The sequence below is a fragment of the Tricharina praecox genome (genome assembly GCF_024521635.1).
Source record: "Tricharina praecox strain CBS 144465 chromosome Unknown BZA05scaffold_51, whole genome shotgun sequence".
NCBI classification, from domain to species: Eukaryota; Fungi; Ascomycota; class Pezizomycetes; order Pezizales; family Pyronemataceae; genus Tricharina; species Tricharina praecox.
Window position 1 is genome coordinate 63,158 of NW_026250453.1, and position 20,666 is coordinate 83,823.

At 53.9% G+C, this 20,666-nt stretch overlaps 9 protein-coding genes across 9 annotated transcripts; 5 read left to right on the forward strand and 4 right to left on the reverse strand.

Annotated features, from left to right (window-relative positions):
- Window positions 1-3: 3 nt before the first annotated feature.
- Window positions 4-3,773, reverse strand: BZA05DRAFT_449571 (uncharacterized protein; the record flags this gene model as incomplete). Its single annotated transcript, XM_051487380.1, has 6 exons — window positions 4-440; window positions 510-575; window positions 660-1,914; window positions 2,004-2,670; window positions 2,725-3,470; window positions 3,519-3,773. 6 exons carry the CDS (start codon window positions 3,771-3,773, stop codon window positions 4-6), a joined length of 3,426 nt encoding a protein of 1,141 aa, XP_051334719.1.
- Window positions 3,774-4,282: 509 nt separating this feature from the next.
- On the forward strand, window positions 4,283-5,872 carry BZA05DRAFT_413255 (uncharacterized protein). Its single transcript, XM_051485175.1, has 3 exons — window positions 4,283-4,355; window positions 4,412-4,590; window positions 4,654-5,872. The coding sequence occupies exons 1-3, from the start codon at window positions 4,326-4,328 to the stop codon at window positions 5,672-5,674; spliced, it is 1,230 nt and encodes a 409-aa protein (XP_051334720.1). The 5' UTR covers window positions 4,283-4,325; the 3' UTR covers window positions 5,675-5,872.
- Window positions 5,873-6,408: 536 nt separating this feature from the next.
- Window positions 6,409-8,713, forward strand: BZA05DRAFT_228459 (P-loop containing nucleoside triphosphate hydrolase protein). The gene is made up of 13 exons (XM_051479788.1): window positions 6,409-6,571; window positions 6,633-6,675; window positions 6,743-6,831; window positions 6,884-7,016; window positions 7,076-7,183; window positions 7,244-7,320; window positions 7,391-7,493; window positions 7,552-7,712; window positions 7,774-7,829; window positions 7,888-7,910; window positions 7,963-8,066; window positions 8,122-8,349; window positions 8,412-8,713. The coding sequence occupies exons 1-13, from the start codon at window positions 6,422-6,424 to the stop codon at window positions 8,631-8,633; spliced, it is 1,497 nt and encodes a 498-aa protein (XP_051334721.1). The 5' UTR covers window positions 6,409-6,421; the 3' UTR covers window positions 8,634-8,713.
- A 756-nt stretch (window positions 8,714-9,469) lies between these two features.
- Window positions 9,470-9,763, forward strand: BZA05DRAFT_449574 (uncharacterized protein; the record flags this gene model as incomplete). The annotated part of the gene is made up of 2 exons (XM_051487381.1): window positions 9,470-9,618; window positions 9,685-9,763. 2 exons carry the CDS (start codon window positions 9,470-9,472, stop codon window positions 9,761-9,763), a joined length of 228 nt encoding a protein of 75 aa, XP_051334722.1.
- A 281-nt stretch (window positions 9,764-10,044) lies between these two features.
- Window positions 10,045-10,710, reverse strand: BZA05DRAFT_477822 (uncharacterized protein). The gene is made up of 2 exons (XM_051488327.1): window positions 10,634-10,710; window positions 10,045-10,572 (listed from the first exon to the last, which is right to left on the reverse strand). Exons 1-2 carry the CDS (start codon window positions 10,652-10,654, stop codon window positions 10,264-10,266), a joined length of 330 nt encoding a protein of 109 aa, XP_051334723.1. The 5' UTR covers window positions 10,655-10,710; the 3' UTR covers window positions 10,045-10,263.
- A 212-nt stretch (window positions 10,711-10,922) lies between these two features.
- On the reverse strand, window positions 10,923-12,676 carry BZA05DRAFT_413268 (uncharacterized protein). Its single transcript, XM_051485176.1, has 5 exons — window positions 12,206-12,676; window positions 11,980-12,152; window positions 11,884-11,932; window positions 11,260-11,836; window positions 10,923-11,205 (listed from the first exon to the last, which is right to left on the reverse strand). The coding sequence occupies exons 1-5, from the start codon at window positions 12,539-12,541 to the stop codon at window positions 11,072-11,074; spliced, it is 1,269 nt and encodes a 422-aa protein (XP_051334724.1). The 5' UTR covers window positions 12,542-12,676; the 3' UTR covers window positions 10,923-11,071.
- A 239-nt stretch (window positions 12,677-12,915) lies between these two features.
- BZA05DRAFT_413269 (ER lumen protein retaining receptor-domain-containing protein) lies at window positions 12,916-13,873 on the forward strand. The gene is made up of 3 exons (XM_051485177.1): window positions 12,916-13,137; window positions 13,215-13,281; window positions 13,354-13,873. Exons 1-3 carry the CDS (start codon window positions 13,057-13,059, stop codon window positions 13,845-13,847), a joined length of 642 nt encoding a protein of 213 aa, XP_051334725.1. The 5' UTR covers window positions 12,916-13,056; the 3' UTR covers window positions 13,848-13,873.
- A 315-nt stretch (window positions 13,874-14,188) lies between these two features.
- On the reverse strand, window positions 14,189-17,239 carry BZA05DRAFT_413271 (DNA replication licensing factor MCM7). The gene is made up of 6 exons (XM_051485178.1): window positions 16,994-17,239; window positions 16,610-16,851; window positions 16,545-16,557; window positions 16,432-16,507; window positions 14,823-16,373; window positions 14,189-14,771 (listed from the first exon to the last, which is right to left on the reverse strand). Exons 1-6 carry the CDS (start codon window positions 17,040-17,042, stop codon window positions 14,354-14,356), a joined length of 2,349 nt encoding a protein of 782 aa, XP_051334726.1. The 5' UTR covers window positions 17,043-17,239; the 3' UTR covers window positions 14,189-14,353.
- Window positions 17,240-17,308: 69 nt separating this feature from the next.
- BZA05DRAFT_413273 (P-loop containing nucleoside triphosphate hydrolase protein) lies at window positions 17,309-20,631 on the forward strand (the record flags this gene model as incomplete). Its single annotated transcript, XM_051485179.1, has 3 exons — window positions 17,309-17,787; window positions 17,938-18,094; window positions 18,154-20,631. Coding segments are annotated over exons 1-3 (2,667 nt in total), but the record flags the coding sequence as incomplete, so codon positions are not given.
- Between the last annotated feature and the right edge of the window lie 35 nt (window positions 20,632-20,666).

Genomic DNA, 20,666 nt, shown 5'->3' on the forward strand with positions numbered 1-20,666 from the left:
TTTCTAACTATCAATGTTGGCAATCATGCCAATCTCACGCAACATCGCCGTCTGCGAATCCTCAGGTCCCAGCTCCCTATCACTGTTGGCATTCATGCCAATCTCACGCAACATCGCCGTCTGCGAATCCTCAGGTCCCAGCTCCCTATCACTGTTGGCATTCATGCCAATCTCACGCAATATCGCCGTCAGCGGATCCTCAGGCCCCAGCTCCCTCCTTCGCCACAAACTAAACTCCTCCTCATCCACGATATCGTCTCGCGCTGCTCCCCCGCTGTTACTCCTCTCAATGAGCTGAATCAACCAGCCGAATTTCTCGAGCTGCTCTTGTCGATCATCATATTTAATATGGCGACCCTTAGTCGTAGGCTCCCGCCGCTCATCCGTAGCCTTGCTCGGTCCTCTATACTCGTCGGGGATGGGAATATCTCTTCCCTTGACTATGATTTGAAGGCTTAACCTGCTGGAAGAGAGAGGCACGAGGTGGGGGAAAGCAGCGGTCTACGTACTACTCGGCGGCTCTGACGCCGTGCCATCTTTCACCCGTTCCATCGTCTGCCTGACCACATCCAACACTGTATGGTCGGAGGAAGATAATCGGTTGACATCAGCACCCGCGCGAATCAGACATCCGCAGTGGTTCTGTCGACGAATATTACCAGCTGCAAGTTGCAGTGCCGTCCAGCCGTCTCCGTTCACTACATCCAGGTACAATCCCTCGCTGAGCTTCCGTCCTGTCCGTGGTACAAACTCCAGGAGAAACTCCAAGAGCTTCGTTTCCGGCTCCGAAACTGCGAAGTGAAGGAGTGTGTCACCAGAAACCGGGCGCGCGATCAGATGTTCGTCGTATTCCAAGAGGAGGTGAAGGAATGCTTCGTGGTGACCGACTGCGGCCCAAGCTGCGGGGGTCAACTCGTCCCAGAATGTGTCTCCAGCCAGATTCCACCAGTCGCAGGTGGCGTGGAAGTTCGCGCCCTGGGCGAGCAGCAATCGACCTGGTTCGAGGGAGCCATATGCTGCCGCTGTGTGTAATGGTGTGAATGTGCTCATATCCTGGGCTTCGATGTCTGCACCGAGCTCCAGGAGTTTCGCTGTGGCACGAGTGTTGTAACTTTGTATCGCGAAATGTAGCGGAGTCCTCCTGTCTGCACTTCGTTGATTCACATCCGCACCCGCGGCGACGAGGTCAACTGCTATTGTGTTGCTGCAGAAGAGCGTGCTTCGTGCCCACTGACCCAGCGGCGTCTTGCCATCTCCTGCGCATGTCGAGTTTCCACTACACCCGTGCCCGAGGAGGGCTCTGACAACAGTCTCGTTATGGTTTCCTGCAGCTGCTACAATTGGTATGTAATCGCGCTCTGAGTCACCTTCAAGCAATTCCGGCGCCCTCTCTGCAACGAAATCGATGGTTGCTACTGTGGATTGACCAGCTCGTACCCCAAGGAAGCCATCGATAGTGTCTATGTGGTACTGCGGCAACATCGCCAGCCACCACACTGCAGCGCCTAGCCAGTCCAAACATTCGAAAGCACCAAGCTTTTCCAACTCCTGCAGAATCTCGGATGATTGCTGGGCAATCGCATATTCAATGGGCAACGAATCCGCCGATCCCTCGAACGAGCACAAATCTTCCATTACATCCGCATGCTGAAGGAGATTCTTCACCGCCGCAAGGTTGTAAGCCCGAAATGCAAACGTTAGCGGCCCTCCGAGGGGGAATCTTCCGTGGATTTCAATGCACGGGTGGTCCCAGCCCATGTCGTCGTCGAGTCGAGCGCCGGCAAGGAATAAGAGGTTGGTGGTACGAGGGATGTCTGCCGTGTCAAAGGATATGATCCAGTGGATGGCGGAGTCGCGGATTTTTACGCCGTCGATGTCCAGTGTTTGCGCTGAGGCGCCGGATGCGATGAGAGTCTGGTGGTGTTAAGGGTTGGGAGAACAAACAGCAGTAGAGAAAGACATGCCTCCAGAACGCCTAGGTGCCCGCCTTTGCAGCACAGAACCAGCAGACTCTCCCCAAACTCGTTGCAAGCGTTTGGATCCCCACCGGCTTGTATGCAGGCTTCTGCAAGCTCCTTGTCTCCATATATCGCCGCGTTCAATAGGAGGTCGTCAACATCATCTCTACCCTCAATGGGCTTTCCGGAACCGATGCACGCTGGAGGTTGATTCGGATAGAAATACTGGTTAAACCCACCCCTCGAATGAAAGTCCTGTCTCGCCTGGATATATAAATCCGCATCGATGGTCCGCAGGGTCTTTTCCGCCGTCCAGGAGCCCCACGCAACAGCTTCATACAGCCAATCGAGTTGCAAATCTTCATCGATGTCGAGTGGACGGTTATGAGCCACATGCCATGCATGAACTACCGCTTGCGCGGGGAGATAATCCGCTTTTGCGGACTGCACGGCGGCAGATAACATCCCATCGATATCCGTGGGGCCTCCCAAGCCGAGAGACCGTGCTAGAGCCAGCTGGAAGTATGTGCGGCCACGGGTAGGGCCGCGGGTGGATTGCGTCAGGTCCGTTATTATCTGTTGTTGTACGTCCAGCGGGATCTCATCCTCGTCTTGCCAGCCGAAGGTTACGTAGTGTGCGTCGCTGAGATATGTCTGGAGGCTGTGGTCTATTTCTTTTCGTGTGCGGCCGACTCTCGGAGGGGGCGGTGGGCTTCGCAGAGTGTTATCAATGGTTCTCTAGATTGGAGGGCAACAGACGGCATACCTCATTTCGGAGTCCACTTCGAGGATGGTTTCGACCATGGAAAGTTCTGAGCACCGCTCCTCCGGGTTATATGCCAACAGCTGTCTACATGCCAGCTCGAGGACGGCTTTGAACTCCTCTGGTACATTCTCATCCTTCTGGATGAAATCAACCCCGCTCTGCAGAACACTCTCATCCTTCGCACTCCAGCACTCCCTCAGTTCCTCGGCAAAAATATGCAGCAACAATAGACCTAGTGAGTACGCATCACATCTACCCAGCATCTCAGGATGTATCGGGTGTCTCGATTGATCCTGCGTCTCGGGAGCATTGGTTATATCCGTGCCATAATACCTCGTCTGCCTATCAGTCGGCAACGAGTCCAGGAATATACACGAGCCGAAGTCGGAAAGTTTCGCCATATACGGTTGAGCGATATCCAAAACCTTTTCGCCTCGTACGAGCAGAATGTTATCCACCTTAACATCCCCGTGGATAATCCCCATATCATGCATTGCCACGAGTCCGCGGGTCACGTCCAGTATGATTGAGTACTTCTCTTCGCCGTCAAGATGGGCTTCTGGACAAGATGGACCGAGGAGGCTGGAGAGTGTGCGCTCTGCATGCCGTACGACTATTGCCGGGGTGTGAAGGTATGGGGATCCAGGGTCCTCTATTAGATCGTAGGCAATGAGGTTAATGATATGCGGTTGGTCCCGCAGAGCGCAGAGCGCTTTAAGCTCTTTGTAGAGTTCGTTTGCTCTCCTCTAGACTATTTATCAGTCGGTGGAGATCACAATGTGTGGGGAGCAAACCCGATCCGCAAGGCCACCGAGATTTATGTTCTTCACAGCGAGCAGGCCTTCGTCAGAATCGATCCCCTTACCGTCGTAGACGGTAAATTGGCTACCCGCACCGAGGACCCTGGTGCGATAACCGAAGTGTTCGGATTGGAGTGCGCGTGGGATCTCATGGTGAGTTACTAGCGTGAGGAAGTCGCTTACTGTGCGGATCTCGAGAGGGTGAGTAGGAGCCGGTAATTTGGTCGGGGGACGGTTGGAGTGGAACATGTTTATTGAGGGATGAGGTTGAGGATAACAGTGCTGAAGTTGACGGTTAAAGGTGAGATGTTTCCCCCGCTGTAGAGTACTATCTCCGTAGAACATCATGCACACTGCACGACTCATTGCTTTTTCACGAATCACATAAGATGACAAGATCATGGATGATTGATTGGTGGCCAGCTCAGGGATATATCATTATTACTGCAGCGTCTCAAGTACCCCACTTCACTATCCAAATCTCCAGAAATCCCATGGCCGAACTCGCTCTCGGCATAGCCTCCATCGGACTGACCCTGATCGACGATGCCATCCGAGTGCTCCAGTACTTCCGGCTTGTGCTGGCGGACTCCAAAAGCCTCGGCGCCGACGCCCGCAAGATCAGCACGCAGACCGCTGTCGAAACCGCGCGGCTGCAAGCATTCCGCGAGTTCCTCCATGACCCCGCCGGGACGACAACTCGATTTGAGCTCCTGCCACAGATGCATCAAACTGCGGTTGTCGGCATGATACAGGAGCTCGATATCCTCTTTGCGGCGTATTCGGCCGTCGTGGTCAAGTATGGGTTGGACTTGGACGTCGATGTTGTGGGTAGGGTGGATGTGGCCGAGGAAATGGTCCGCCGGGCCACACTGACGAGTACGCAGTTGCAGCTTGGGGCGAGCTGGAAGGCGAAAGCAGCTTGGGGCCTGTTTAAGAAGAAGAATATTGAGGTGGCTGTGCAAAGGCTTGAGGAGTGGAATAATAAGCTGCAAAACTTCCTTCTGTGCGGTCTGTGTTTTTTGGATGATAAGAAATTGATGGAGTTGAGGGACGGGACTACTATGTAAGTCCCCTCTGCAGGTGCTACGGAAGGGAGGGTGGGGTTGTTGATGGGATTTCATGGCAGGGAGAAGTTGCGGCTTGCGCCTGGCCTGCGACTGCGTGCGATCATCACTGGCGCCAATGCCTCCACCGTCGATATCGTCGAAGACGGAATGGTTCTCAGTCCACCCGTGGCGAATAGCTGTCTCCGGACCGTCAATCACACTGGGGGAAAACCAGAAACCGTCTACGTAGAATACAAACCTTACAAACCTCGACGCGGGGCCACCCAGCCCTCCGATGCAATGATCCGTCGAGTCCGGGCCCTCGGAAACCTCCTCTGCCAGCCATCAGCTTCAGATGCCGGGTTTCACACGTTATCGTGCAGGTGCATCATCAAGGAGAAGGACCACAACGGAAGGGCATTGAATAGATACGCATTCCTCTTCCGTCTCCCGGACGGAAACAGTGGGGAGCCCATCTCCCTGTCCGCAGCGATCACAATCCATCACTCCCATCGTCCGACCCTCGGCCAGCGCTTCCAGATTGCAAAGACACTGGCAACAACAGTCTTCCAACTGCACTCCGTAGGCTGGCTGCACAAATCCATCCGCAGCGAGAACATTCTCTTCTTCGGCGCACCCGGGCAGATGTACTCGCAGCAGTACCTCGTCGGCTTCGAGTTCTCGCGCGACGAGAACGACACCTCGACCATGGAGCAGGACGACGCGCTGGAACGGAATATCTACCGACACCCTGACCGGCAAGGCCCACCTGACACTCGTTTCTCTGTGCTACACGACATCTACTCCCTCGGTGTTATCCTGCTCGAGATAGGATTGTGGCGGCCGGTAATAGGCTTCGAGGCGTTTGCGGACATGGATCCGGATACGGTCAAGGAGAGGCTGCGGGAACATGCCAACGCAAGGCTGCCGCATTATATGGGCAGGAAGTATACACGGGCTGTGTTGGAGTGTTTGGACCAGACGCTGGTGGATGGCGATGTGGTGGCGCTGGGCGGTCTGGAAAGGTTCAGAGAGAGTGTGCAGATTGCGTTTTGTGAGAAGGTTCTGGGGGAGATTGAGGGCGGAGTTGCGTTGGAATAGTGGTGGGCGGGCCGTCGTGATTCCGAACAGTCGCTTTTGAACGTCTGTTTGATTATCGACTATCATCTATAGATCTGTCTTACGTCCGAGGATCTACATATGGGTTTCTGTGCTTTGCGAGTTTCTCGGCCCGTGAGAGAAAATCACATTCATCGCTCGAATAACGAGCGATACCCTGTGCGCAATTCCAAGCAGAGCCAAACTTCCAGTCCAGGTTGTCTCGGAGACGTGGATAGTGTTAGTGAGACTCACGTTACTCTAAACCCACTATAGCCGACTAACCTAGTAAAGACTTGTGGAATTGTCGGTGATTGGTGCAAGGTATTGATGCTTTTGAACTGATCGTGAAGATGAGGCTAGGTCTCTACCACAAAAGTAACAATGACGACGATAACGACGACTAGCCTATAGCGATATCGAGAATATCAACGGCCTGTCTAGATTATGGCGACCATTTGCCCGATCTTTCTTGCGCGGACAGTTAAAACGCGACGTGCAAAATGGCTGTCCGGATGGAATAACGAGTGATGATAGGTGAAACAGTGACCGTCAAATTGATTATAATCGGGCTCCTCGACTATAGAACTAGGTACATACCTGTATTTGCGGAAGTGAACTCTATAAAACGAGATTAGAGAGTTTCCCTAGGCGGGCCTTAGGTTCCCATAACTTTCTCTCTTGCAATCACCCTGTCTGATGTCTCGGACCGACATGTGAGCCGGGTCTTGGCAGCCCGCGGACCATACCATGGCCACAAGTGTCCTCGACACATCACTCACGACAACACCCGCGCCAATGCCAGCAAAACGAGGCCAACCGGTAGTCGACATCGACACCACTCTCAAACGCGTATTCGGAAAGAGGTCTTTCCGATCTGTCCAGCGGGAGGTGATAGAAGTAGGGTTTTCACAATGCGGCAAAAAACTTTAATAACACGTGACGCTGATGATGTAATTAGGCGGCGCTGGAGGGTCATGATGTTTATTTGCAGGCATCAACCGGTAGGAAATACCCGCCTTTTTGTTGATGAAGCTGGCTGGATGGGCAGTTGATGTGTGCGATGGGAAGGTCTTGGGAAGAGCCTGACCTTTCAGCTCCCCGCCGTGGTCGTGGACCATGGTACGACGATAGTTGTTTCCCCATTGCTGTCTATCATGGTAAACAGCCCGCGACCTCTCTGCACAATCCGAAGGACGCTGAGGAATTTAGGCAAACCAAGTAGAAGCTCTCCTTGCAGCGGGAATCAAAGCGGCAAAGTTGGATAGTTCCATGGACATGCAGGAACGCAACGAGATCTTTAGAGACCTGGAAAGCGGACGTCCCACGCTGCGACTGCTTTATGGTACATATAAATACCGTTCCATATGTACTGGTTAGTACTCTGGATCTGACTTGGCATAGTGACACCGGAGCTATGCACTACCCCCGGATTTCGCGCAAAACTAGGGGTGCTGCACAAAGACGGAGAGCTGAATAGGATTGTAGTTGATGAGGCACATTGCATCTCTGGTTCGTGGCTTCGTTTCACTGGAGGCAGATGAGGATATGGGAGATGCTGATGAGTGGTAGAGTGGGGACATGATTTCCGTGCGGCGTTTAAACAGCTGTACTGGTTCAAGTGCGAGTTTCCTTCTGTTCCGGTAATAGTGAGTTTTCTTCAAAAAAGTGCGGTTGGTCTGGATAAGAGGCGGTTGATGGCTGATGAAATGGCGAAAGGCAGTAACTGCTACTGCTACTGCCAGGGTTCGAGAGGATATCATCAAGATCCTGAGACTACCGCCACCGCCGCAGTTGAAGATATATCTCACTCCAACATCAAGTACCTCCTGTTGCTGTGGTCCCGATGACTTGCGACGTGCTGATATCAGGGTTTTCAGGGTCAAATCTCCACTACGAGATCCGTTACATAAACGACAGTATCAACCCACTCGACGAGCTGGTGAAGTGGTTGACAGGTGTATACAAACGACGGAAGGCTCGGGACGGTGGGGCCGAGGAGAGGCATTCGGCGGTTTCGGGGTTGATATATTGCTCGAAGGTATGCGTTGCTTGTGGTTTGTATGGAGTTACTCTGCTTATTGACGATTGGCTGCCCATAGAGACAAACGTGTGAAGATGTCGCCAAAGAGCTGCGCGGGCATAAGATTGGTGCTAGGTCTGCGTTGCACCCTGTTCCAAAAGACATTTATGTGAAGCTGACAGATATTTTGCAGACCATATCATGCAGGACTGAGCAGTGAGTTACCTCAAGGGAACCTTCCCTCGAGGTGATGACTGATCGTTAATAGACGACGAGAAAAACGACACGACGCAGAACTGGCTCCTCGACAAGCTAGGCTATGACATAATCGTGGCTACGACGGCATTCGGCATGGGAATCGATAAGCCCAACGTATACCACCCTCTCCATCTAATCCCACAAAATGCATTTAACTTAAAATCAACAGGTCCGATTCGTCGTCCATTGGGGTGTCCCCAAGTCGTTCGAAGGGTACTATCAAGAGGCCGGACGTGGCGGCAGAGACGGCAACGCGGCCCGTTGCATTCTCTTCTACTCACGAGAGTCCCGGGACCGTACGGGATACCTTCTCCAGCTTGAGGCGAGTAAGCAACAGGGCGTCGGCGGTGGCGACGCGCAAATACAAACGCAGAGCAAGCTGAAAAGCTATCAAGAGGTCCCTCCTTTCCTCTCTATCCTACTCTCGCTAGTCACTGACTACTATCTGTCGCCCCACAGCTGGTAAAATACTGCGAAAACACATCTACATGCAGACACCTGGCGATATCACGGTACTTTGGAGATGTCGAACCGCCGGAATGCGACTTTGCTTGCGACATCTGTAAAGACCGGAACGCGGTAGTCTCGGCGAAACGGAATGGCCTCGCCGCAGAGGAGTGGGTTAGTACTCAGAGGGAGACGAATATGGACTACTACGGTGGGGTTGATAGTTACGAGTAGAGTCACATTACTGTAGTAACAGTCGAGCATGTCGAATAGAGAGGATCAGTGACGTTTGGGCGTACAGAAAGTTGGCTTAATCTGACTGCCTTGGACCAGTGGGGAAAGATGATCTGTTTCCGGCCAGTCCAGAAACCGCAAACTCGTTATGCACTCGTGTTAACTGTCAAGAACACTGTGGTTCGAGAATACCGTACGAGTCGAAAACACCAAGTTCCGATCCCCCGGATCTTCACGATACCTACCTTCCTCTCCGACAGGCAAGCCAATCGTCATCGCTGGGAGGTCATCAGTAAAGTACTTGTCCCCCGCTGTGCGCAAAAAAAAATACCCCGCGTCAGTCAAATCGTTCGACGTCGTCCGACTCACCCTTCCACGGTGCCGGGACTGTCCGATCTTCGGCTCGCTAAGAGGTGAGACACATTAGCCGCGACGGACGGACGTGGGTTGCAGGTATCAGCAACCACACCACCCACACACCACAACGGTCGTTCCCTCTCCTGGGTAAAAGTCACCGGAGCTGGCCGATACGGAGAATGGACGTGAGAATGGGGTGACAGTAAGCATCGTCGAACCACCACCACCAGGCAACGAGGAATCACACGATGACAGGGCGACAGGTTCCGACTGCGGTCGTTGGACACCGTAGACGTAGACGAGATCTGGAGGATGGTCCGTAGAAGAGACGGGAGCACAGGTGTCGAATAGGAATATATACTGCGGCTACCTGCCTGTCCAAATCTGCTTTCATCCCATCATCATCAGATCACACAAACATCACTCGCCTCACAACCACACACACACAAAAACCTCCTTCTCCTCCTCCTTCAAATAAAATGAACGCCACTCCCCGCCTCCTCGGAAAGATCCTCAAGGCCGTCGGTCCCAAGGAGCCGCATCCCTACTTTATCTACCCCAAGACTGCCGCGGCATACCCCATCAACCCCGCGTTCTTGAGTCAACGGTTGGGTCGCACTGCTGGAGCGTAAGTTGATTCTTCCCTAGATGATTGGTCTGTACTGGGGGATGGTGGCTGATGGGATGATTGCAGATATGTTCCATTCATGGGAGTGGTGTTCCTCTGGCCTTTTGCGGCGCAGTACATTACCACCCAGACTGGTGGGCCATGATCGGATATACAAGTAATCGGTTCGGGAGGAGTTTGTTTTCTGTTTTCTGTTTCTGTTTCTTGTTTCTTTTCTTTCTGTAAATGGTGGACTGGAGGGGTGTTTGGGTTTTTTGATTTTGATTTTGATTTGATGCTCGCTTTGGTCCTTGGGATGGAGTTGGGAGCACCGGTGGGAATAGTGGAGGAATCATGAGGGATGGGAATGGCTATTATTTATCGGACGGAATTTGTATAGAGTTGGAAACAAATCTAGAGCTTTTGGTCGCTATCGAACTTTCTATCGTACCTATGAGTTGAAGACGAATCAGCGGATGCTTAACGATATGTACAGCCGTAAGAGAGAATCTAGGGAAACACAGGCGGAGTGGAGGACTGGAGCGCAAACTCCAAGCTCAAAAGCAGAGACATGATCCTATTTCGCGCTCCGCCGCAATCCACTCCTCTCGTAGTCCGCCCTTTTCCCCACCCCTTGCTCGCCAAACAAAACCGGCAGCACTCACCCTACTTCTGCAAGTTCCTAACGATGTTCCCGACCATCTCCTCCACATCCTCTCTGATTTTGACCTGATCCAGACTCGTCGCCCACTTCCAGACACCCTCAAGCTCTGCGTTCCACCGGTCCTTGATCGTCTCCACAATGCTAGGTCGCGCAAGATACGGCCGCGGCGTCTCGGGAATAGTGGCAGGCTTCCGGAGCGCCTCGAGACGCGAGCGGCATTCCCGGAGCGTGTGGGAGTTGCGCGCTGTGCGCTCGCGCAGAGAGGACGTCGCAAGGTAAACGCTGAAGGAGGTGAGGACTGTGCCGCCGACCTGTTGTTGGGCGTTAGTAGGTAAGTAAGTAGTCAAGAGAGCACTGGAGCGGAAAGCGTACGAGTCCGGCGAGGCGGGCCATGGTTGCTGTTGTGCTTGGTGGTGGCGGTGGGGTGCTTGGTGGTTTGGGTTGTCGCGGGAGTGCTGCGGAAGAACCCGCAGACCCGCCAGTCAATCGGTAATTAGTACGTGCCAAGGCCGAGTGACGCATGATATCACCAATACCGGTATTTACCACCTTTAAGGCTCCATTCACCTATGGTAGTCTGGCTGGCTGGCGGTTTATGACAGACTAAATGGACGCGGAAGCTATTTCGTCACATAAACTCACTCATCGGTTGCTTCTACATGCCGTATGCAATAATAAATTGATCTCCCTCTCTCTATCCCCATCCTCCCATCCCGTAATCAACTTGACCGTATCTCGAAGAATTCTATATATCATACATGAAACAAATCCATTGGTATCACTGAAAGCGTACAAAAATCTAAAACGAGCTCAAACAAGTAGCTTCCCACAATACTCTTGTGCATATGCCCTATACCTCTGGAGCACATCCGTCTTCGCCAGACCGTCCTTCTGCACACCATACGCATAATGCGCCGCAAGTGCCTGCCCATTAACCACCACATCTGTCACAAATCAGTATGCCGTGTTATGGAGAAACGGGGAGGGAGGGAACTAACGTCTCTTAGTAAGTCTAGAAACAACCTGTGTAAGATGGGCCTCATCGTCCCTAGGTATCGGGAAAGCCTTGATCACGTCCTTCCCCCAGATAGTCACCATGTTGATGCTTAGGCGCTCATAGTTCATATCCCAGGTGTCAAATTGATACGCTGCCAGCCCTGTCGCGCCTTTCTCGGCGTTCTGGAAAAATGAGTAGTGCTGCTGTGCCGCCACTCGCCAGTCGTTCCATCCGGGGCCGAAGGCATTGTACTCTGTCCCGGAGACGGGGGTGAAGTCCATACTGACATCAGCGGGCAGCCAACGGTGCGGGTGAGCGGGGGTTATGTAGGCGTCTTCCGAGGCGATGGAAGACTTGATGCGCGGGAGTTTGGATATTTTCCAGTCTGCGAGGTGAGCAACGGGGTTGAAGCCTTTGGGCGGCGTCATCTCTGGAAGGAAGGGGTGCACGGCGCCCATACGTGTGTGCACCCAAGATAGCTCCGGGTTATTGATTACGTTGGCGGAGATCATCAGGTACTCCGGATGTGTGATGCGGTATTGCACCAGCTGCGGGATCGCATCGTCGTGGATGTAAAGCTGCCGCCCATTAGCTACTTCCTCTCGAGGGAACATGGGGAGCATACAATATCATCGTCGATCTTGATATAAAGCACATCCGATTCCACACCCTCCCTACTCTCGTCAGCCTCCCATTCCACCCCGTCCAAAGCTGCACCCACCAAGCATTATGAAAGTCTAGCTTATCCTTGGTCGGCTTCATCTTACGACCACGAACGTATCCCTCCGGTTCGTTTTTCAAAATCTTCTCGAGCGCCGCGAGATCGTGCTCATCCGCCGTATTGGACACAAACACGACCTTATCCAAAAACCCGCCATTCTTGACAAGATTTTTCTAACCCTCTTATCAGCCCCCTCCCTAGCACCTCTTTTCCCAGATAGACTCACTCGTAGATAACAATCCAGCACTTGCACTCTATCCCACCTCCCATAGAACACCAACGCATGAACCTTGATCTCCGGGGGCTTCTCATACGTCGTTCCGTCGGCGAAGGTATACGCTGGGCGGCCGCCCTTCCACCCCTTCCCTGTCGCAAACACGGGTGCTGGTATGGATGGCGAATCGGGTTTCTCCTCCGAGGTATGGTAATGCCGCGGCGTCCATGCCCAGATGCCCGCGAATAGGAGGAATATGAAGCCGGCGCCGACAATGCCCTGCAGCTTGCGGTTGGTCTTGAGGTGCGTGCCGAGTTGTTGGTACTTGTAAGTGTATTGGGGCGCCATCGCGGCGACGGGAAGCAGGTGTGTGAGAGGCGAAAGTGCTCAGGAGGCGGCGGCGGTGGGAGAAGCGATATTTATCATGAGACGGAAAGGGTGCTCACAGGGCAAGGTTAAGGGCACAGCTCAGGACAATCTTTACGGAGCTCTGTGCGACGCGTAGGCAAGAATATGCATCCTTGTCGGATACGAAGATCTATAAGCGTCGCGATCTGCTTTGCTTTTTCTGCGACAACTTATGATACTAGGTATACATTTTAGCTTTTCGAAAGTCTTCATGTTCATTGTGTAGATACTAGGTATACATTGTATTCATTCAAGGATAGTTCATGTTGTTTCGTCATTTAGTCCACAGCTGAGTAACGCTGGTGTGTTGTGTTGCCGTCGTAGCTCAGCCCTGCGGAACCAAACGTGTCACCAACTTTTTAGAGCTCCAACTGAATCAACTCTCTGGCCTCCGTCGCCGCACACACCGCCTCACAAGCACAACTCCGCTCCACCCCGCCGCGCCAGACCACACCATGAATATCTTCCGGATCTCCGCAGATCTCTTCCACCTAGCGAGTATCTTCATCTTGCTGTATAAGATGAAAACATCGCGGGTGAGTGCGGGCTGAGAGGGGGGAGGTTGGATGAGGTGGGTGAGGGATAGGTAACTGATGTGACGACGATACTCTAGACGTGCGCAGGAATCTCGCTCAAATCGCAATGTCTTTACCTCGTCGTCTATGTTACACGCTACCTCGGTTCGCCTCCTCCCCTCACTGTCTCCGGTGTGTTCGTGGGTGCGGGGTGAGGATAGGTACTGACCAAGTCAGACATCTTCACGACCTTCAACCGGTCCTACTACAACGACCTGATGAAGATATTCTTCGTCGCGTCTTCCGCCTACACAATCTACCTGATGACGACCACGTTCAAGCCCACGCACGACCCGGCCATCGACACCTTCCGCGTCGAGTTCCTCTTTCTCGGCGCCGGCCTGCTCGCCCTCGCCTTTCCGTACCAATACAGTTTCTCCGAGATCCTGTGGAGCTTCAGCATCTGGCTCGAGAGCGTTGCCATCCTTCCGCAGCTGTTCATGGTCCAGCGAACGGGCGAGGCCGAAACCATCACGACGCACTATCTCTTCGCCCTGGGCGCCTACAGAGCGCTGTACATCCCGAACTGGATCTGGCGGTATGTGGTTGAGGGACATGTGGACCACATCGCGCTGCTGGCGGGCATCGTGCAGACGGTGCTGTACTCCGACTTTTTCTACATATACTATACGAAGGTTATGAAGGGGAAGAAGTTTGAGCTGCCGGTTTAGAGGATGGGGCAGCTGCCGGTTGGGTGGGGGGTGGGAACAGTGTACGCAATTCTTAATCCGCACCGAGTGTGCTCGTGGTGGGAGAACCTTGTTCGTCTGCCGCTCAGGGCTTTCCGACCTCCCAGGCGGCGGCGGCCCTTTAGGTGATGGCCTGTACCGTAAGAAGATCAAGCTAGCGGAGGTGTTGGTACATGTATGGAGGTGAGATGCTGGTAGGCGAATTTTTGGTGCGTAGCGGGCGTGTTCTTCTGTCCTCCTCCGTACCTTTCTCTCGGTCGCTATTATGGTGTGCGATTGAAGTGGCCTGAAGGTCATCAAACATGGTGACATTGCATTCATGTGCCAGTCAATTCCATTTCCCCTCACTACTCTACATGACCATCGATACAACGTAGGCAATTGGTATTTGGTATATATTACACCACCGCAAGAAAGCATCTGTCCACAGGGAGAAAAGAACAAGAAAAGGCATAAACACATCTTAGATCACTCCACCGCCTACACTTCTATTCCGCCATCTCAACGTCCTCATCCTCTTCCTCGTCGTCTGCACCAATGAACGTAAGTTTCGTGCCGTTCTCACTAATCTGCCACACATCCAGCCCCTCGTACTCCTCTACACACTTGACCAACGCGTCCTCGGTGAATCCCTTTGCCAGAACACGCTCGCGGATGACACGCATGAGGACCTCGCTGCCCTTACCGGCCGCGGTGCGGATGATCCGGTAGATCTTGGAGGACATCGTCACGTCAGCACCAGTGTGCGAGTCGGTGTCGTACAGAGATGCCTTGGAGACTTCGATCAGACGGAGCGCCTCGTCGACGTCTTCCATCACGACGGTATCGGAGAGGCGCAATCGTGCCAGGGCCTGGGCCAAACGCAAGATACCTAGAAGGGTACGGGGCGAAGTGTGCGAGAAGTGCCTGGACTACAATTAGAAAGCATTCTGATGGGCGGAATTGGGGGGATCTTACTTCTTGCCACCCTCCTCCTGCTTCCCCAGCTGCCGTAAACGAACATACGCCTGGGTGACGTAGTCCGCAACTTCCTTGGGCACGGTGGGACGGTGCTGCCTAGCCTGCGCAATGTATGCCCTCATCTCTGCTGGCGACAGAGGCTCAAAGTCCATCTCGGGGTGTCGGTTCTCCATGTGAACGAAGGTAACGTGGCGAGCAAGCTCCTCATCGTTCTCGCGAGTAGGGGTATCCAAGATCAGAAACAGGATGTCGAAACGAGAGAGAAGGGCAGCGGGTAGATTGATGTTCTCAACGGGTGAGATCTTGGGGTTGTAACGGCCGTAGAGGGGATTGGCGGCTGCAAGGATCGATGTACGTGCGTTCAGTGAAGTCGTGATACCGGCTTTGGAAATCGAGATGGTCTGCTGTTCCATGACTTCGTGGATAGCTGTACGATCCGAGTCGTCCATTTTGTCGAACTCATCGATACAACAGATACCATTGTCGGCCAGAACTAGGGCACCTCCCTCCAGCACCATCTCGTCTGTGACGGGATCCCGCATGACCGCAGCAGTCAAACCGACTCCCGAGGAACCACGACCAGAAGTGTAAATACCTCTGGGCGCAACCTTGGTGATGTACTTGAGTAATTGCGACTTGGCCACACCGGGATCTCCCATGAGACAGACGTTGATATCACCACGAATCTTCATTCCATCGCCCATTTCCTTGGTCACACCACCGATGAGAAGAAGCAGAAGACATTTCTTGACATCTTCGTGGCCAAAGATTTCTGGTGCGATCGAACGTGAAAGTGTGTCGTACAAGTTGCCGTGGCTGCGGAGCTCCTCGAAACGTTGCCTGGTCTTCGCATCAAGACCGACTTCATCATACTGCTTCTTGTGCTGCTCAGCGTGTTGCAGCTCAAGGTAGGTATCCGTCAGCAACCCCGCCTTGATGGCCTTAAACCCGGTGTAAGGTGTCGGCAAGAAGATTCCGGCCATATCGACAATGTCACCCGGATTGACGGTACGGCACAGCTCACCGTGAGCCTGAATTGTAAGACTGCGGGGTATGTGACCGACGGGCACTTGTTCCGCCAACTCCTGAATCTTGATTTCCTGGAAGGCCAGGAATTTCGAAGCACGAGTGGATGGAAAGAGCTGTCCCCTGGCTTGGTTGTCCTGGCACTCTTTCGACGGACAATCAATCATTGGTGTAAAAGACTTTGTCTTGATCTCCTGGAAGATTTCGCTTCCGCATCGATCACATGTGTATGCATTGACAATGACGGCCGGTTTGACGTCCGAAACTCGAGTCGCAATACCCCGGACAGTTATGAGATGTCCCAAATGTTCACCACGGACCTGGCGCACCGCCAGTGCTTTGTTTCCGGAGCCGCTTGGGTGTAGGGGTTTGAAGAAGACCTGGTATCGGCGGGTCAACTCGGCGGGGAAGTACTGAGGCTGGCCATCGAAAGCCGCCGAGCCATCCTCCTGCCGAGTCTCAGCGGCAGCATTGCGAGCGCGGCGCTGGGCGAGGATAATATCGAGAACATCGTCGTTATATCTTGAGGACGTCAGCCTGGGAGTGCAGCGCGACAAAGACACATCATCGGGGGTCGTACGTGGAATCCACTGATGTTGGCGGCATCACAGCATCGATCGCTCTCGAGAAGATGTCGATGTAGTGTGCAGTGTTCTCTTGTATCGACCTTGACCAAGCGAAGGGACTCTGGACTATTTGCCTCGTACTGGAGCATCGTCAGACCCAACCCTCATCTTTAGTCCGGGTGATCAACGCACCTCCTTCAGATCCTCCAAATCGATGACAACGGATGGCCGCTCACGGTTCGCGATTTCCTGGAGAAGCTCCATGTACTTGGGCTTGAGTTCTGGCTCTGGTTGCCGTTGTCGAGGAGCTCTCTGTGCCTTCCTCCCGCCACGACGCCGCGGCGTGTCCTGAATTTCTTCCTCATCATCGACCACCTGCAGATTGGATAAGCGCATCGCGAGCGGCTTCTTCGGTGGACCGTGTGGATTTGAAACTTTTTAGGAAGTCCTGGAATGCCGCTACAACAACATTTACTTGTCAGCTATCGTGGTTCCGCATGTCCCCTGGACTGACGTCCCTCCAATTGCCACGCCAGTCTCTTTGGGAAGGGTATAGTGGCATGTGAAACAACGCACCTTGTTGCTGATCATAATCGATCCCGATGTCAATGACTGGAAGAGCCATAGGTCACGATGAGTAGGGAATGTAGCGAGTGGTCTTGGAAGTGGTGATTATCGGTTGGTATTGTTTGGGGGAGTTGGTGGTTTGTTGTCTTGGGGACGGGCGAGGGTAAAGTACAGTGGAGTAGAGTAAGGTAAAGTACAGTAGATCGTCAAAACGCGTCGCGCGTTTGGGCTTGGGGGGCTTGGAGGGCAGTTTCGTTCCTGGCTCAAGGCTTTGGCTGCCATTCCAGACTGCCTCTTCCGCCAGCCAGCAGCCAATCATATCACCCACTTACTTCGCTGCCACTCCTCGATCATGCCGCCATACGTTTTCGAGTCTAGGGTTGTTTGCACCTTCCTCCGCATCCTCCTATGCTTTATGATTCGGTGCCGCAAACAGTTCTTCACGAACTCAAGCACACCCACATGGCATGCTTCCATTACTCGGTCACGGCAGCTGCTCTAGTAGTGGTTAGATCCAACTACAAGTGAGGGCACCACCACCACCCTCCGCCACACCTCCGCCACCACTACCACCGTGGCTGATCGCCGAATTGCCGGCCCGTGGTCTCAGTTGTCGCACCAGAGAACTCGGCCTACCCTACTCTACCTACTTGTACCTTCTAGTGCACGTGTATGTACCTATCACAAGCAGCAACATCACATCCACCGTGCCGACTTCTACATACGCGCCCCTCACCCATCCCATAACCATCACCAACCATCACACCAACGATGCCTCACGCCGCCTCCGCCAACCGCCCTCCGTCAACACCGGGCAACAGTGTTCCTGACTCCGCTTAAGAACTGCCTGCTGACCCTCCCCAGCCTCACTCGTCTCAGTGCTCGTCTCCCAGAACACCCCCCGCCCAGAATGTAGTCGTCGAGATACCTTCCGCGGCTCGACCATGGGCAAGCGCTTCGTCCTCGCAGCGCACAGCGTACGCGGGATGGACGGAATGCAGAGCAAAGCGGAAGCCGACGGCTGGCACGCCCATGCGCGCCGGCGAGGACGCAGTAATAGAGATGGATCCGGCATTGGCAAAGAACATAGGAGTGACAGAGGGGTCTAAGGTAGCAACTGATCTTCACGCCATGGCTCAATGTTATAGTTCTAAGCTTGTGAAAACTAGGTATCCATCCAGATACACGTTGATCCGCCGGCAGCGCACACCCTCCACATTGAACCTCTCACGGCGAGCGATTGGGAGATCATCGAATTGCACGCGTCATTCCTCGAGCTCAACTTGCTATCCCAGATCCGTTGTGTGACCACCGCCCACCCGCTCTCGGTGTACCTCTCGCCCACGTCGACCGCGTCTATACGGCTGACGAAGGTGGAGCCCGAGTCCGCGCTGTCTGGCCCTAACGGCTTCGCCAAGATCTCTCCCGACGCAGAAATCATTGTTGCGCCGAAGACCAGACAGCGGCGGCCTAGTAGGGGCGCAAAATCGACTACGAGTACAGCTCGGACCTCTACGAGGAGAAGACCTGAAGGTGCCTCCGTGTCTACGGGAAAGACGGCGCTATTCTTGAGGGGCGTGGTGCTGCCGACTGTGCGGCATGTCCCAGTTGCGGACGAGGAGCCCGATCATGAGGAGGAGAATGACGAAATGAATGGTGGGGGCCGTGGTTTCACGGTGTATCTGGACCCCAGTGCGATCGCATCAAAGCAGCTGCGGAACACGTCGAAGGTTGTGGTGTCGATTGTTCGGCCGCCGTCGCTGCTACCTCCGAAGGACCCTTCGCAGCAGCAACAGGAACAACAGGGCGACAAGGACAAGGACAAGAAAGATTCCGAGATTGCCGCGGCGACAAAGATAGTAGCCAACGTCCGACCGTGGGATTTTGCGCCGGATGCGAAACATGTAGCACTCTCCCGTCTTTTGGCAGCTTCCCTCCATCTCTTCGAAGGAGAAGTCGGTCCCATGGTGCGCCTTGAGGCCGCGCTGCAGCCGGTTCCTCACAAGATACTCGCCAAGGTCAAGATACATCCGTTTACGAAGGGGGGCAAGGAGGACGGCGTGAGATGGGGCGGAGGAACCAAACGATTGGAGGAAATGGCCATCTCTCGAATCCAGGACGTATTGGGACCCAAACGGCTGCGGAACGGCACAAATGCGATGATTGAGGAGGACTTGGCTTCTGTTTCTCCCGGCGAGGGTATTCTAGAGGGCCCGCTTACCGATGGTATGGTGCTTCCGGCGATCGAGGACTCGCCGATTGCCTCCGGTGGAATAATCAAACTCGAGGTCACAACGATCGAGGGAGCCGATGCTTCTCAAGCACCGTTGTTGAAATGGTTCATGGCCGGTGACAAGAGACCTACTATCGAGATTGCCTCACATATCCCCAAACCACCGGCGCCAGCGGTTCCGGAGACAATGTTTGTGCCGGATGAAGAGGACGAAGTGGTTGGGGTAGATGCTGTTCTCCAATCGGTTACCGAGAACCTTCTTTCTGCGTCGTCGGTGCTTTTGGCTGGTGCTCACGGTTCTGGTAAAACCTCCGTCGTGCGGTTGATTGCGAAGAGGTTGTCCGGCGCACCGCACTTTTACCGGGTAGTTGACCCTGGGACGCTCTCTAAACTCGCGGATGAGCGAGTAGCTGTGGTTAAAGAGAATCTCATCCGGTGGTTGTCGGAGGCAACTTGGATGGCAGGCAAATCATCTCGCAGTATTCTACTCCTGGATGATCTGGACCGGTTATGCGCCACTGAATCCGAAAATCAGGACAACTCGCGGGTTCGACAGCTCGCAGAAGTTGTTGTTTCCACTATCAAGAAATTTACAGCTGGCAAATTGGTGGTTGTCCTCGGTAGTTGCCAGGCAAAGGAGAGTCTCCACAGTCATCTGGTTAGCACCCATGTTTTCCGGGAAACCATCGCCCTGAAGGCCATGACCAAGGAGGGTAGACGGACGGTACTGGAGGGAATCGTAGCTACCCGTGGCGGCGTGCATCCGAGTCTGGACTTCCGGTTGATTTCAGCCAAAACCGAGGGATACATGCCAGGTGATCTCGCGCTCCTTGTGGATCGTGCTCGCCACGAAGCTGTAGTTCGACTGGTCGATAGCTCCGACTCCACGGTCGTTAATTCGCTGGTGCTGGGACCCGAGGACTTTGATTCCGCACTAGCCGGCTTTGTCCCTGCTGGTCTCCGCGGTGTCAAACTACAGACCTCCGGAGCTGGCTGGAAAGACATTGGAGGTCTGAAGGAAACACGAAAGATCCTCCTTGAAACTCTCGAATGGCCAACCAAATACGCGCCGATCTTCGCCTCCTGTCCCCTCCGCCTCCGTTCCGGTCTCCTACTCTACGGCTACCCGGGTTGTGGAAAGACTCTCCTTGCGTCCGCCGTCGCCGGCGAATGCGGCCTGAACTTCATCTCAGTCAAGGGTCCCGAGATCCTCAACAAGTACATCGGAGCCTCCGAAAAGTCCGTGCGTGACCTTTTCGAGCGCGCCTCGGGTGCAAAGCCGTGCGTGCTGTTCTTTGACGAATTCGACTCGATCGCTCCGAAGCGTGGACACGACTCTACGGGTGTTACCGACCGTGTGGTCAACCAGATGTTGACGCAGATGGACGGAGCCGAGGGATTGGACGGCGTCTACGTCCTTGCCGCCACCAGCAGACCGGACTTGATCGA